The 15919-nt window shown below is 35.4% G+C and overlaps 1 protein-coding gene and 1 pseudogene across 1 annotated transcript; one reads left to right on the forward strand and one right to left on the reverse strand.

Moving 5' to 3' along the window:
- Positions 1–2290: 2290 nt before the first annotated feature.
- Positions 2291–2758, reverse strand: LOC115950483 (sufE-like protein 1, chloroplastic/mitochondrial). Its single transcript, XM_031067677.1, has one exon. The coding sequence runs from the start codon at positions 2756–2758 to the stop codon at positions 2291–2293; it is 468 nt and encodes a 155-aa protein (XP_030923537.1).
- A 799-nt stretch (positions 2759–3557) lies between these two features.
- On the forward strand, positions 3558–11844 carry LOC115994186 (annotated as a pseudogene).
- Positions 11845–15919: the final 4075 nt, after the last annotated feature.

Here is a 15919-nt window from a genome sequence, read left to right on the forward strand (position 1 = left end):
TAGTATCCATTATGATATCTTCTATATGTAATTCAACCCCACCATTTGCTCCCCATTATTTACCTATATTTAAAAAAAAAAAAAAAAAATTGCTTATCTTATTAAATTATTTAAACAACTCACCTTCACGTATTTATTATAAAGGTTTTATAATTAATAGTACACTTTCTTCAAATGTTTTTCAAAAAAATTTAATAGTACACTTTTTTTTTTAATAAGAAAATTAATAATACGCTTGGTTGCTTGCTTGTATTGTAGCGTAATGGATTTTATTAGAGAAACTTCTATTCGAAATTGAGATGAAAATTCTGATGACATGAATCATATGATACATATATATAAAGCTTTTTAACCTTTCAAAATTATTATTCTTTATCGTTAAGTTAAGATAATATCTAGTTTATGATATAAGAATGTTTGAATTACAAATATCTTATTTGATAACAAAAGATTTTATCAACTTTAATATATATATATATATATATATATATATATATGCACATACCCAAAGTAGGGCTAACGGGCTTTACCTATAATTGGGCTCATAATTTATTTGTATTGTGGACTTTGGGTTTCCTACTATGGGTGGTCCTTCGCCTGGAAACCCCATTACTCTTATTTTTGCAGCTCTCTCTCTCTCTCTCTCTCTCTCTCTCTCTCTCTCTCTCTCTCACAAAGCCACTCCCCCTTCTTTTGAATAGTCCTTCTCTCTGTGTGTTCTACCCAGAATTGCCAACCCCCTTCTTCTCAATCCATTCTCCTATATACAGCTTGAGGTGAGTGGAGGTGTCATGATTACTCCCTCACTTGTGCAAATGGGGGTCCAATTCCATCATTCCTAAGTGGGCGCTCCGTCGGAAAGGTGGTAATGGCATTGAAATTGATTCCCACCTCCAAAGGCCTACTCGGCAGTGATATTCTCAAAGGCACTACCGAGTACAGGGTATCTCTGAGCAATGATCCCCCTGACCAGGTTGAAGGCAACCAGAAAGGGCTTGCTGTGGGTGTTCAAGACAATACAGTCTCATCTCAGTTCTTAGGCCCAAATTAGTTCATGAGGTGCTCGGATCAAGGCTATAGGCCCGAAATGGGGATGGGGAGATGGGCTAGCTCGCCAAGCCCAATGGGCCTCGGCCCTGATGCCTATACAATATATGCTTTTTAATATACCTTTTGGCTGGAACCAGGGGCGGAGCTACATGTGCCCCCCAAAATTTTTGATTTTTTTTTTTACTATATAGAAATATTTAATATTTTAATAATTAGCCCTAAAAAATGGGACTTGGCCCCCCCAACTATTTGAGTTGGTCCAATAATGTTCTTAAAAAAAATTGTTCAATTTGTCTAGTAGTTATAGAGAACGTATTGTTTCTCAAATTCATTTTTTATGGTAAAATGTGTTCTCGTATTTTTTAAAATTTTGGATCATTTATGTCTTTGAACACTTCATTAATTTAATTGAAATTTTTTTACTCACAACGGTAGACAATTTGATAACTTATATTGAAAATGAAAATTGTAAGGATTTTATTATGGAAGATAGTGAACAATTAATTTAATTCTATGAAACATTTAATTTTAAAGATTCATTATGAAAGATACTAATTTTGTGTGTGTGTATAGATACATGTGTTTGTGTATGTGTATAAAAATTTAGGGATGATTACACTTTACCCACCTGTGGTTTGCCTCTAATTTGATGTGCCTACCCGTGGATTAAATTTTGACACTTTACCCACCTGTGATTCCCACCGTTACTGTGCCGTAACCCACCTTTCCCTCCTCCGTTACTCTAACACAGAATATGCAAAAAACAAAAGCTTTTTCAGATCAAAACACAGTAACGGTTGCTCCGATTTGATCTGTTAATTTTTTTAGTCTCAGATTTGATTTGTTAAAAATGGTTGTAAAGTTTAAATTATAGATCTACTTTATAGGTTTCTACATGGGTCTCGTTTGGATGATGAGAAAAGGTAGGAAATGGAAAGGATTTGAATGTCAAAGTTTCCATTTTTATCGATGGGATTAATGAATTTCCATTTTTGGGATCTGGGAAAATGGATAGCTTATCTCAACCGAGCTGGGTTTTAGGATTTGGCTCAGTTTGATTTGTGAGATCTTCATTTCTTGTGGATATGGATGGAGCTGAAGGAAAAAGATACATTTTTCGATATATTTTTTTTCCTTCATTTTCTCAGTAGCCAAACAGGGGCTTGATCTATCTTTTGATGGGGAGATCCAGTTGATGCTTTCCATTTTTTGTATTTAGCTTATAAGTCATCAACACATTTCAACTTCCATTAACTTCAGAAGGTGTCTTTGCCACAATGGACAATGCGTGTAGTCCACTCTGTAACTCATCTTGCAACAAACCATAAACAAGCCTGTGCCTCTTAACCAAACTTTTCCCTTCAAACTCCTTAGACACAACTTTTACATTAAAATGTGTCTCCCCATCACTTCCTCTAACACCAGCAAGCCTGGCATGCTGATAAGAGATATCTTCCACTTCTATGGCCACCGGACTAAGCTCCCTCTCCAGTTTCTCCTTTATTCTCATCCCTCTACTCCCCAAACCACTTGAATTCGAACTCTGAACCGGGTTTCTTTCTCCACCCACCTCAGAATCCAATTCAACATTCACATTTCCATCTCTGCTATCTACTTTCAACCCCGAATTCGATACCCCAATCGGAGTTTCTTCAACACCCAGATCAGAATTCGATCCAAAGTTCACATTTTCAACACTGCCATCCATTTTCGACCCCTAATTCTCGCCCTTTTCGGCTTCCACTACCAACTGAAGTGCCTTCTTCTGCATCAACCTCAACATATTTTATATTTGCCTGATGAATTAAAGACGAGATGGGAGTGAGTGAGTTTTGGGAGTGAATGTGTTTTGATCTGAAAATGCTTTTATTTTTTGCATATTCTGTGTTAGAGTAACGAAGAAGGGAGAGGTGGGTTACGGTACAATAACGGTGGGAATCACAAGTGGGTAAAGTATCAAAATTTAAATCACAGGTAGGCACATCAAATTAAAGACAAACCACAAATGAATAAAATGTAATTACTCCAAAAATTTATATAAACTAATAAATTAGCAACATAAAATCGCCCAAACAAAAATTTTTAACTTCGCCTCTGGCTGGAACGGTCATATTCTACCGACAAAACAAATATCATCAATATTTAAACATAGGCAGTAAAGAAGAAATGAATACAAGTTGTAATTGTAGTCAATTCATAGGGTGGAGACCTAGAGGTACTCGAAAGGATGCCAATAGTAACTGATTTGACGTTGTTTTCCATTTTTTATTTTAATCTTTCAAAATTATTATTTTTTATTAATCTAATATCTAATTTATGGTACAAGTGGGTTTGAATTCGGATAGAATTTTATAAAATTTTATAAACTTAACTATTTTATAAAAAAAATGAAAAGGTAACTATTTGATGAGTTGACAATTTCTTCAATTCCTCGTAAAAAAAATTTCAAAATGGGTGGTTACGTTACGTAAGATTCCTATCTATCGCATTATAAGGTTCAGACTTCAGACTTCCAATAATCAGTTGCTCTCCTCGAAAAACTCTCACCGTACAAACTTCAAACTATGGACGAGTCAAAAACCCCGGACTCAGCTTCCCTACCCCGACCCTCTAAACCCACTATTTCCAAACAAAAAAGCTCATGGCCCTTCACTTTCTTAGTCACAGTATTGGTCCCCGTTGTGGCGGCGACGTTGCTCTACAACTCGACTCGTTCGACCCGGCTCCTCTCCCACCTGACGTTTTGACTCGGCACGTCATAACCGTGCCAGCACGTAACGACCACATGCTCCGAGAGTCTGAGTTGGTGGGTGTTGGGAATTGGAAAGCTCCAGAAGATGTAGCTTATGATGCCAAGTCCGGAGTCATCTACACGGGCTGTGCTGACGGGTGGATCAGCCGAGTCACTGTAAACGACTCGGCGGCTGACTCGGTTGTGGAGAAATGGGTCAACACCGGTGGGAGACCCTTGGGAATTGCTTTTGGTCAAAACAATGAACTTATCGTTGCTGATCCTCAAAAGGTCAGTGATCATTCATTCTTAGACTAAATTATATTTTTCGACTAAGTATATGTTTTATTTAAAATTTGAATGATGTTTCAAAAAAAAAAAAAAAAAAATTTGAATGATTAATATTTCTTTTTAAAAGTTTCTCAAAAAAAAATATTACTTTTTTAAAAAATTGAACAATAAATCTACCATAACCATAGATATAAGATGCGTGTGTTAATTTTTCTCTAAAGATCAAAGTATGTGGTTAATTTTATTTTATAGATTACAATTTAGAATAATTTTTTTCAAAAAGAAGTGAATAAATTATTGTATTTGATGTTGTTCTATTTTAGAAAATATATATTCAATTAATTTTTTTTTGACATCACAATTTAAAAATTTTAATCAACAAAGAAATGAAAATATATATTCAACTACCAAGATATGCTGAAAAAATTAAGATTCAGTTTATGCATACAATGAATGATTATTATTTGTTTTAACTTTTAACGAGGAATTCTATGTAGACAAGATTTTTCAGTTGAGTTAACAAGTTTTAGCCGCCTCTCAGAATTCAACATTATTTTTTTTATTTAATACTAATAACTGGTCACATCTAACAAGTATACATTTTTCTGTCAAATTTGTTGTGAATGTAGACTTTGTTTAAATTTTTTGTCAAATTTGTCGTGAATGTAGACTTTTTTTTTTTTAATTTTAATTTTTATATAAAAAATATGTCTTTGTGTCAAAACATAATTTCTTTATCTGTGTTTTTGTTTCTTAAAAAAAAATTAAATTATTCTTAAGAGAGTATTGTGTGAGTATAATTTAATCCACCTAAACCTAATAGACGCAGCCATTTTAAAACTCAATCTCATAATTTATTAAATTGTGCAATTGTGAGTGACCGGCCTCACAATAAAAAAAAAAAAAAAAAATGTTTGACTACAAATTTTAGCGTGTAATTGATTGTCAGGCACGTCTCTTTTCTTTTTTGAGAACCTACCAGACACGTCTCTCTTTCTTTGTTTTCTTGATAAGACCATTCACGTCTCTTTGCTTTTGTACATGAGGTTGTCCAGGTTGCTAGAAAATTAGAAATAAGAAAGAATAAACAGTCTTTGTTTTTTCTAGCTATAACGTTATTATAGTACTATTGATTAAGCGTGGTAGAAATATATATGAGTAAAAAAGTGTTGTAAAAATACGTGTTATATCGTTTAAATAACAAAAATTATTGTTTAAGCAACACAATCAAACATACTCTTACTACTGTTTAAAAAAACTAATAAAACTATGGAGAATGATAAAACAGTAATGTTATGTTTAGTGACATTTTTTGTTTTTTATTTTCAAAAACTTGCTTTTGGAAATATAAAGAAAAAACAATTTTCTTGTATTTTTAAAATCAAAAACATGTTTGGTTAGTTAAAATAAAAAAAAAGTTTTTTGAAGAAAAAAAAGAAAATACTTTATATGTTATTACTAGGATTTGAACTCTAATTCTAATTCATTAAATGAAACAGATTCATTAAATTAAATGCGTGTTTTTATTGATTTTTGAAAATTAGAAACCAAAAACAACCTTTTGCATTTTTAGTCTAAAAAATAGAAAATTATTCTTAAAAATAAAAAATAATGGGGAAAAACAATGTACGGCACGAGACCCCAGACCCATTTAGGCCTTGGGCCTTGAACTCCAACTTCGCATTACGGCCCACGGGCCCAATCCACTTGCCCAAAATTAGACCTTAGGCCTGCCAAGGCCATGGGCCCGAGCCTTATGACATTACACCCAGCCCAAAACCTATTGAGTGAACCGGTATAATACATGTTCATAGTAGTCCGTAACCTAGGATATGCCTGGCAAGGTACACCTCGGACCAGAGCATGATTGATCAGGGACACTATACCTCGGTTACACCGGTATTGCCCTAGGAAAAACCTCTGCCGAACATCCCTTCTGAAGTGGGGAACTAGTTCCAATGCCACTCTTACCACACCCCATTCCCAACTAAACATCCACTTAGTGATGATGACATTGGACCTCCCCTACCACTAACTGCAAGAGTAATCATGACTCCCCACTAATCATTGGGCTATAAATATGAGAAGATAGGGGAGAATAGGGGGTTGCTGAAAGGTTTGAGAGAAAATTGAGGATAGAAGCAAGAGAGCGACAGGAGAACAACAGTAGTGGGAGTAGGGGAACTCCTCAGGAGCAGTTGCTACGTTGGGTCTTTGTGTTGGGAACTACCCAAGTTAGGAAATCCAAAACTCACATAAAAAATAGATTGTGAGCCTAAGTGAGGCCCAGCCCATCAGCCTCATTTTTGGCGCGCATAAACGGTTACCAAACATTTTTTTTTTTCATGAAAATGGTGTCAAAACTTTCCTATTATAGTTTATTAATAATTATTGTAGGGGTATTGGGCCCAGGAACTCATTATCTATGTATATAATGGGTCTAGGGCCCAAGCTGAGGACTAGAGGTCGTCCGAGGAGGGTAGACATTGTCAAGATTAGGGGTGTCCAACTCAACCGGTGGCCCGACCCACCCGGTAAATCTGACTGGACCCAGGCCGACCCAACTACTCCGGTGGTCGGCGACGGGTTTTCTTCTCTAGAATCCGATCTGGGCAGTTTGGTCTTGGATCTTCTCCCCAAAACCCGAAGAAACCCGAACCGACTGAGCTATATAGCATTTTCCAGCGAGATTTTTTAGATTCGGCGAGATTTCAGCTAGATCCATGAAATCTCCACCGAATTTGGCGAGATCTCATCATTTACGCTCAAATCCAGCTACAGTCTAATGGGTTTTGCTCAAATAAGGCTTAAATTCGTTGAAAATATGATGCGTTTTGCTCAAATCTGGCGAAACTCCAATGGTTTTTACTTAAATTCGGCGAAACTCCGATGGTATTTGCTCAAATTCGGCGACGATTTGATGTATTTTTTCTCAGATCTCGTGAGTTTTAAAAAAATCAGGTCATGATTTGATTTTTTTTTGCTTAGATCTAATGATTTTTGCACAAATCTGACGAAGATCCGGTGAAAATATAGATCGCCGTCAAAATGGAATCTCCGGCAGCATCATCGTCGGCTTCAACTGATCTGACCTCTAATCAAACAACTCCGATCCGACTTGACCCATTGGTTTTTACGGTTGGTGACGAGTTTACTCGTCGGAAACTCGATGTCATCAGGTTGGTTTCGGGTTGGGCACAAACCCAACCCGGACCGACCCATGGACGCCCCTAGTGGAGAGAGTCTATGTTAGTAAATGAAGAGGTTAGTTTTGATCATAACTGTCCAGGAGATTGGGTCGAGGACTATGCTTCCTCGGCTAACCAAGGCCGAGGTCCGTAGAGATGGTCTGCCATCCGGGGGAACGACCTAGGAACATTTTGTTGATACGGATAAGCACTATGAGAACACAGGACAGGGAGGAGTTTGCCCAAGATATTGGGTCGAGGACTATGCCTCCTCGGCTAACCAAGGCCGAGGTCCATAGAGATGGTCTGCCATCCGGAGGAACGACCTAGAAACATTCTGTTGATACGGATAAGCACTATGGGAATACAGGACAAGGAGGAGTCCTAAAATATCTAAGAAGAAAGCTGCTACCACTGCATTGAATGCTCTGTAGCTAACTTTCTGGTTGCATTAAAGTGGAGAAAACTCCTGAACAGTATTGCATTGGCTACCCCAACGCACAGAGGGACTGAGAGGGTGTCCGATGGGACAAGCACTCAAGTGGTGGCTTGGGTGATCAACAAGTGAAGGGCCAAGATTGTCTAAGGATAACTATATAATAAAAGAGACCCTTCATGGAGAAGGGATTGAGAAATCAAGAGAGAAACACTGTAGTAATCAGGAATCAACTTTGTAATCAAACTTGTAAGAAATACATAAGAACTGACTTCCTCGGACCGTGCCGATGACGATTTTCTTTAGATTAATTCAATCTACTTTCCTGTTCTTGTCAATTGAGTTCACTTTATTTGTTGTCCAACTCATTTTAACCCAGTTTTCCAACTCACTCTCTATAAATTCATTGTTTTAGACTTTTTGGGCCTAGGTCCGTCTATCGTCTGGGCTAAGGACTCAGATCTGGTCCTTACAATTACCTTGAGATATCTGTTAACATAACCCATAAAACTATAAAAGGATCATATGTGTGACTATAGAAGATTGAGTACACATCACATGCTATATATTTTCTCTGAGTAATGACAATGCTTATTGTACAGGGTGACCAAAAAAAAAAAAAAAAAAACTTATTGTACCGGGTGACAATTGGAGTCCATATGTGCTATTTTCTAATACTCAATATCACATGTGTAAGTACAACAATATATAAATATATATATATATATATATATATATATAAAAGGAATATGATAAAAGACAAAGTTCACTTGACACCGTTTGAAAATTCCCCTACTCATGCTTCTTTATCCATTTCTAGTTACTATTTATCTATCATTGGTTACCCAAACACTCCATTGCCTATAATTTCCATGAGGCATGTGCAATTAATACAAGTCTTGGCACTACCTTATTTTAATCAAAATCTCATCTCATAGATGGTTTTTATATTTTACCCAAATCCCAAAATATTGTGAAGTATATCATAGTATTTTTTTTTTTTTAAGAATAAAATAAAATAAGGCATCGCCTATCTCAAATTGTTTAATGTTTCTATAGAAATTAAATTTTTTTGTTAAATATAAATTCTTTAGGTCCATATAACTCATAAGGACGAAGTTAGAGGGTTTATTAATGCCACAATACTCCAAAAAAGCCAAGCCCAAAAACAACTCAATAAGTTGTGATTAAGAGCCTAGTAGTTAAGTGGCATTGCCTAATTTTTTTTTTTTTATGAGAAGAATCCGGATTTAAATCCTTCCTCCCTCAGTTGTTATAATAATTGATTATAAAAAAAAATGGTTCTATCTATAACATTACTTAACAAATTAATGTAATTAATCTCTGTTTAGTAATTTTAGCACAAGTTACAGAAAAATTTCCACGCTTGTTAAGTGCTCCTTAGTCCTCCGAAACCAATGGTTGTTAGGTGTTTTATATTAATGAAATGTGATGTATAACAGGGCCTTCTAAATGTGACAGCAGACGGTGTGGTGGAGCTGTTGACAGATGAGGCTGAGGGACAAAAATTCAAAACGACAAACGCTGTAGATGTGGCACATAATGGCATAATTTATTTCACAGATGCATCATATAAATATAGTGTAAGTAAGGCCAATTGGGACCTTTTGGAAGGTAAACCCAATGGTAGACTTTTGAGTTATGATCCAGCAACTAAAACCACCAAGGTACTGGTCCACAACCTCTACTTTGCCAATGGTGTAGTAGTCTCACCTGATCAGAATTATGTGATCTTTTGCGAAACCCCAATGTATGTTTGCTGATTCTCAGTCTTGAAGAAATTGTTTTATTAGACCCCTTATGTTTGCTTCTGATATATTCCCACCACTACTAAAAAGTTATGGTTGTCGGATAAGACAGAGTTTGAACTCAATATACTATGATAAGTTACCACCACAACCGTTGTTAAAGCCTTTCTTCTACATGATCTGCATAATGTTGCAGACTGTTGCAGCTGGTTTCAACATAAATGTGGTGCTAGACTCCCTAGATTAGTGAGACCTAACACATAGAAGCTTAGATTACTTGTTCTGATACTATGATAAAGCTTAAAGCCGTTAGAAAACAATGAATTTAATTGTTATTCTAACAACTTTGTTGTTCAAAGACTAAAATTAATGACAGTTGAATTTTTGTTTCGCACGGTGGGAGTTTTGATTATTCCAAATGGGTTGCTAATGCTGGAGAAGGTGTGGAAAATATCACATACAAGGCAAGGAGAAAGGAAAAGTAGACAAATTTATTGATTATCTGCCAGGCTTGCCAGATAACATTCGATATGATGGAGGAGGTCAATATTGGATTGCATTGTATAGGGTAAATCGATTCTTACTTCATACTTTCCGTGGAAAAAAACTGCCTATATTTTTAAACTAGTACTAAGCTTGTGCAAAGCTTAATTTACTTAAGATTCATATGTAAATTAAATAAAAAACTTCACTAATATCAATGAAAATAAACAATAAGATCGATAATGAAAAAAAAAAAACCTTCAAGTTATTTGACAGTAGCAAATTGTATAGGACTGAAATTTTATCAAAGCCAAAAATTATGATAGATAATTAAAATAACTTAGAATTTCATTTCAATTAAATTATCTTAATCATTTTAATGTATTTATTATAGTAACCCACATGGGTAAACATAGTGTGTAAGACTCAGTTTTTAATTAATTCCTTGTGTTAATAATGCATAAGATACAAAACTGAATTAGGATCCTTGCTTAATTTAGATTGATTATGCCAAGGGGATGAAAAGGGATATTTTGGTGTTATAATTACTAGTATTCAAAGAAATAATACAATAGAGATATGAAATGTTCGCGGTTGATTGTAGGAATGTTGGTTCAAAGGAATTCTATAAGCATGACTAATGATTAGTCTAGGCACCTATCAGTTGGGCATGCCAAGATCCATAGGAGCAGCACCCTAATTCACAAGGCTTGGGAATAACACTTGAAGAGTTACTCCATAGACGATGTAACATTCAAGGGGTGTGATGCTTAGACACAACTCCTTGAATGGCCATCAATCGGGATTTGCCTATCTATAGCCCCCCACCGAGAGCAATTGCATAAGAGGAAAAAAAAAAAAAGTTAAGCACAATTACCTCTAAAAGAAGTATCCTTCTCTCTCTCGAGTATGTGAGGTTCTTAGACTGTTGAAATCAACAGAGACAAAGTTGGAGTCCCATGGTTCTTTGGATTATTGAAGTGAGTGAAGAATCATCCTAGACAACATAAACAACCATAGTTTAGTGATATTTAGGAATAGGAGAGCTGTGCATATATGATATAACTCCTAATTCGAACACTAATAATAATGCAAATGTCTTTTTTATTTTTTTATTTTTAATGTCTGATGAACTTTATTCATTATTGTTTTCCGAATTGAGTAATGCAAATATTAATTTTTTTTATAGTCTCTCTTTTTTTTTTTTTTTATAGATGAATTTAAGTGCTCCTAACATCTAGTGAGTAACTTTTTGTGTGCAATACTGGCAGGGACATACACTTGAATTTGATATAGCATTCAGATACCCTTTCATCAGGAAGATTCTAATAATCGTGGAGAAGTACATAGGAAGACCACGTATAGAGAAGAATGGTGGGGTTTTGGCCATTGATTTGGTAGGAAATCCCATTGCCCATTACTATGATCCTGGATTGGCAATGGTTTCAAGTGGGATCAAGATAGGAAATCATTTGTACTGTGGCTCAGTTGCCCTTCCCTACATTATTCGCCTCAACCTAAAACAAGATCCTGGCCAGGCCGCCACATGAGAATTTGGTGAATAAGACCAAGTACTTGTTGCTGCTGCACCCTTGATGGTACCTTAAAATAATTGGGATATGCTGCCATAGATAAACTAAAACTCTATATGGTTTTTACTCTTGATATTGAGTAAGTATCTCATGAAACTGTCTAATGGAACAACTCTCTCTCATCTGGTGGATGAAACTCGAGAGGTTGGAGGCTATGTATGTATGTTTGGCTTAATTGTCATTATTGTAAGAAGTAGAGATTACGTGTACTTGTTTGATATTATGCGTACCTGCGGTAGGAGATAGAGTTTTAACTGTAAAAGCTTTTGTAACATAAAGTTTTAATTGAAAAACCCTGTAACAATTTGAGTGTTTTACGAATTAATAGTGAATGGTGTTTTAAAGTCTTGAATTTATAAATGATAAACAGTAAATTGTAGAGATTTTTTTTTTTTTTTCCTAAAAGTGACAAATTTTAGTTTTAAGTTTTAACCTTAAGATTGTTTTCAACTTTAGGGGCCCCTTTAAAGCTCTTTAGTGACTAAATAGAATTTTTTAGCATTTATTATAGAACAAATAATGAAAATTTACATTTCTTGGAGATTAACATGCTACACCACTTGCTATATAAATTTTTTTTTTCCCAAGAAAGGCAGCCCATAGCCATTTCTTTTTCTCTAAAAATAAACTTTTGTATATTTCCTGCTGCTTTTCGCAAATCCTCAAAATGACAATCCTAGGAGCCATATAATGTGGTAAATGATCTTGACAAAACTTGATTATTTCTTGAGGATCAACATCATCATATCCCTCTTATAACTTCACAAATGCTCAAGGCGTTTAGCCCTATGAATTGCAGGATGACTAAACTAAATTGTTTCTACCTCAACTGTGTTTATGTATTCCCCCACTAGAAATTATTACATCATTCAACCGGTCGTTTACTTCAATATAATTATCATCATATTTCACCGCTAAATGCCCACTTCGAAACCATTCGCCATTGAATGCTTCTTTATGTTGTTTTCAAATCCTTTGAGTATCCACTTGTCATTGTGTTTCCTTTCTACTAACTATATAAAAAGTGCCTATGCCATCTATAGTGTTTTCTACCATGATTTTGGTTTCGTGAGTCCTCTTATTTTGTCCGTTTGTAGTGTCCGTTTGTAGTGGCCGTTTGTAGAGTGCTCAACGGTGCGTTTCTCTCTTTTCTCTCTAGATGAACTCTCTGTATCTCTTCTCTATCTTTTCTCTCTATCATTTCAGGATGAGAGGACTAGATCGGCTTAGGAATTTCTAGTTTCATCAATCACTGCCCAAAATCAAACACAACATAGTTAACAACTCAAACCCCATCATAATTATTCAAAAAGCCAAATATACCATAAAAAGAAAAAAGAAACAAAAGAAAACGCACAAACACAAACAAATTCACAATCTTTCTCTCAAAAATATTTTATTTCAAATCACCAAAAACCCATTTAAAAAAAAAAAAAAAAAAACTAAACTGAATCCATATCTATTAACTAAAAAAAAATCTGGTTTCGTCAATCACTGCCCAAAATCAAACACAATGTAGTTAACAACTCAAACCCCATCATAATTATTGAAAAAACTAAATTGAATCCACAAAAAACCCATTTAAAAAAAAAACAAAAAACAAAAAACTAAACTGAATCCATATCTATTAACTATATAAAAATTTGGTTTCGTCAATCACTACCCAAAATCAAACACAATGTAGTTAACAATTCAAACCCCATCATAATCATTCAAAAAGCCAAATATACCATAAAAAGAAAAAAAAAGAAACAAAAGAAAACGCACAAACACAAACAAATTCACAATCTTTCTCTCAAAAATACCTTATTTCAAATCACAAGAAACCCATTTATAATCTAAAAAGCACATATGCTCCATTTTTACTTTGAATACCTGTATTCAATACAAGTCCATACTAGATACTTTTGCCGTTTTGCATGCATGTCCTAGCATTTAAAAAAAAGAAAGAAGAAGAAGTGTCAATGCACCTAGCACCCATGATACAACTTTGATATGGTTGTAACCCAAACCCCATATATAGTAAGAGTTAGCCAAAACTTGGAAAGGTCTTAATTTATATTTTTCATATATTAGTTTCAATGTTGAACACTTATCTAGTTATTTTTTTATTTAGTCTCTTGAATCTTGCCTTGTATTATAAACATTAATTAATGGCCATGGATTCACTCTATTCTTCACTATTACTTTTAAGTTGATATATACTTAACAATATATGAAAAATAAATACTTAGAATTATATAAAAATATATAAATAAAAATATATTTTATAATTAATTAATATATGTATTCCATCAATATTGTATCCTAGTTTTTCAGAAGTTTTCATATTGCGGATCGCCATAAGTACCATACCGTACCTGTGCTTCTATTTCCCCTATAGTTTTACCATCAGCTATTGTAACCAGATCTTTTACATAACCATATCCAATTCAAGGTATTGCACTCCTTGTTGAGATTTTAGTTGATATCTTTTAACAAGGGGTAGAGAATCACTGAATCACATTCAGATATCGATGTGCAAGAAGTTCCAGAACCATATGTTTCTGTTAGGCCATACAAGCGACTAAGTGAGACACACCAAAAACCACTGCCATCATCGGATCTGTCACCTCTGACCCCCGATTAGGACATAAGATATATCACCGTGTAGATTTTCAATCGCTACACATAGCCGCCGGAAAAATCCACCTCTGACCATTAATGCGCCGGTCAAAGTTTTGGCAAATTATTCCACGCACTTCATGCGCCACCAGGGTAGCTCTGATTCATGCGCCACCAGGATAGATTTCATTTTTGCAGTCCATTTTTGCATATTTTGCTTCTAAATGAAGAATAAGGACATGTCTTCTTGTTGTTGCAATAATCATTGCCGACAATCCAGCAAACATTTTTGTAATTTTTGCAAACGTTTTGGCCACAATATTGAGACTTGCTATTATCGCAACAAATCAGCTGTTTCAATTTCTGCTGTTACTGTTGCTAACACTATGAGTGTCCAACCAATGGCTCCTGTCTCTGCACAGTCTAAGTCTTTAGAACGCACTTTCACCATGTCCACAGATGACCTTAAAAACATCATCACCAATGTCATTCGTATGGTTGGTAATGCATCTTATTCCTCTTCTCTCTCAGCTTATCTGGTATGTCTTCTTCCTTTTGGCTTATGGATTCTGCTTGTTGCAATCACATGACACCTCACTCGTCCTTATTTTCTGAACTCAAACCTGCACCACACCCTCTTAATATTCGCACAGCAAATGGTTCCACAATGTCTGGTCATAATATAGGTTCTGTTTCGACCTCCAACCTTTCGGTTCCTGGGGTCTTTAATGTTCCTGACATTTCTTACAATTTATTTTTTGTGGGACAATTAGTTGAGTTGGGTTATTGCATTATATTTGATTATTCTGGGTGTATTGTGCAGGATCCGAGGACTAGACAGGAGCTTGGGACCGGTCCTAGAGTTGGGCGTATGTTTCCCGTGGACAACCTTCGTCTTTCACTTATTGCTCCTGTTTCTGTTGCTGCAGCTGCTACAGTTTCTTCAATTCCTTCCCTTGCACTTTGGCATGCTTGCCTTGGTTATGCATCTTCCTCTCGGGTACAACAATTGGCTTCTAGAGGTTTGTTAGGTTCAGTGTCTACAGAAAATTTTGATTGTGTTTCGTGCCAGTTAGGAAAACAACCAGCTTTGCCTTTCAATACTAGTCAATCAATATCCACTGATATCTTTGACCTTATTCATTCTGATGTTTGGGGGCCTTCCTCTGTCTCTACTATTGGTGGGTCTCGATATTTTGTTGTCTTTGTTGATGATTACTCTTGCTATAGCTGGATTTTTAATATGAAACATCGTTCTGAATTATTGCAAGTATATTCTAATTTTGCAAAAATGGTTGAAAATTAGTTTTCCAAACGCATCAAAATTTTTCGATCTGATAATGCTTTTGAATATACTCAATATGCTTTCCAAGCTATTTTGCATTTCTATGACACTGTTCATCAACTAACTTGTCCAGGTACCTCTCAGCAAAATGGTAGAGCTAAACGGAAACTTCGTCATATTCTTGACACTATTCGTGCTCTCCTTCTCTCTGCCAAAGTTCCTGCTCCTTTTTGGGGCGAAACTGCTTTTCATGCTGTTCATGCTATTAATCGCATTTCGAGTCCTGTTATCTAAAATCAAACTCCATATGAGCGCCTTTTTGGGTCACCTCCAGACTATCACCACCTTCGCTCCTTTGGTTTTTCTTGTTTCGTTCTTCTTCAGACACATGAGCATAACAAACTTGAGCCTAGGTTAAGGTTTTGTTGTTTTCTTGGCTATGGCGAAACTCAAAAGGGGTATCAGTGTTATGATCCTGTCTCTCATCGTC

This window comes from Quercus lobata, chromosome 6 (genome assembly GCF_001633185.2).
Source record: "Quercus lobata isolate SW786 chromosome 6, ValleyOak3.0 Primary Assembly, whole genome shotgun sequence".
Lineage (NCBI taxonomy): Eukaryota > Viridiplantae > Streptophyta > Magnoliopsida > Fagales > Fagaceae > Quercus > Quercus lobata.

Excerpts from the sequence above, each read along its gene's own strand:
- LOC115950483 (XM_031067677.1), bottom strand. The coding sequence starts at position 2,758 with ATGGATGGCAGTGTTGAAAATGTGAACTTTGGATCGAATTCTGATCTG.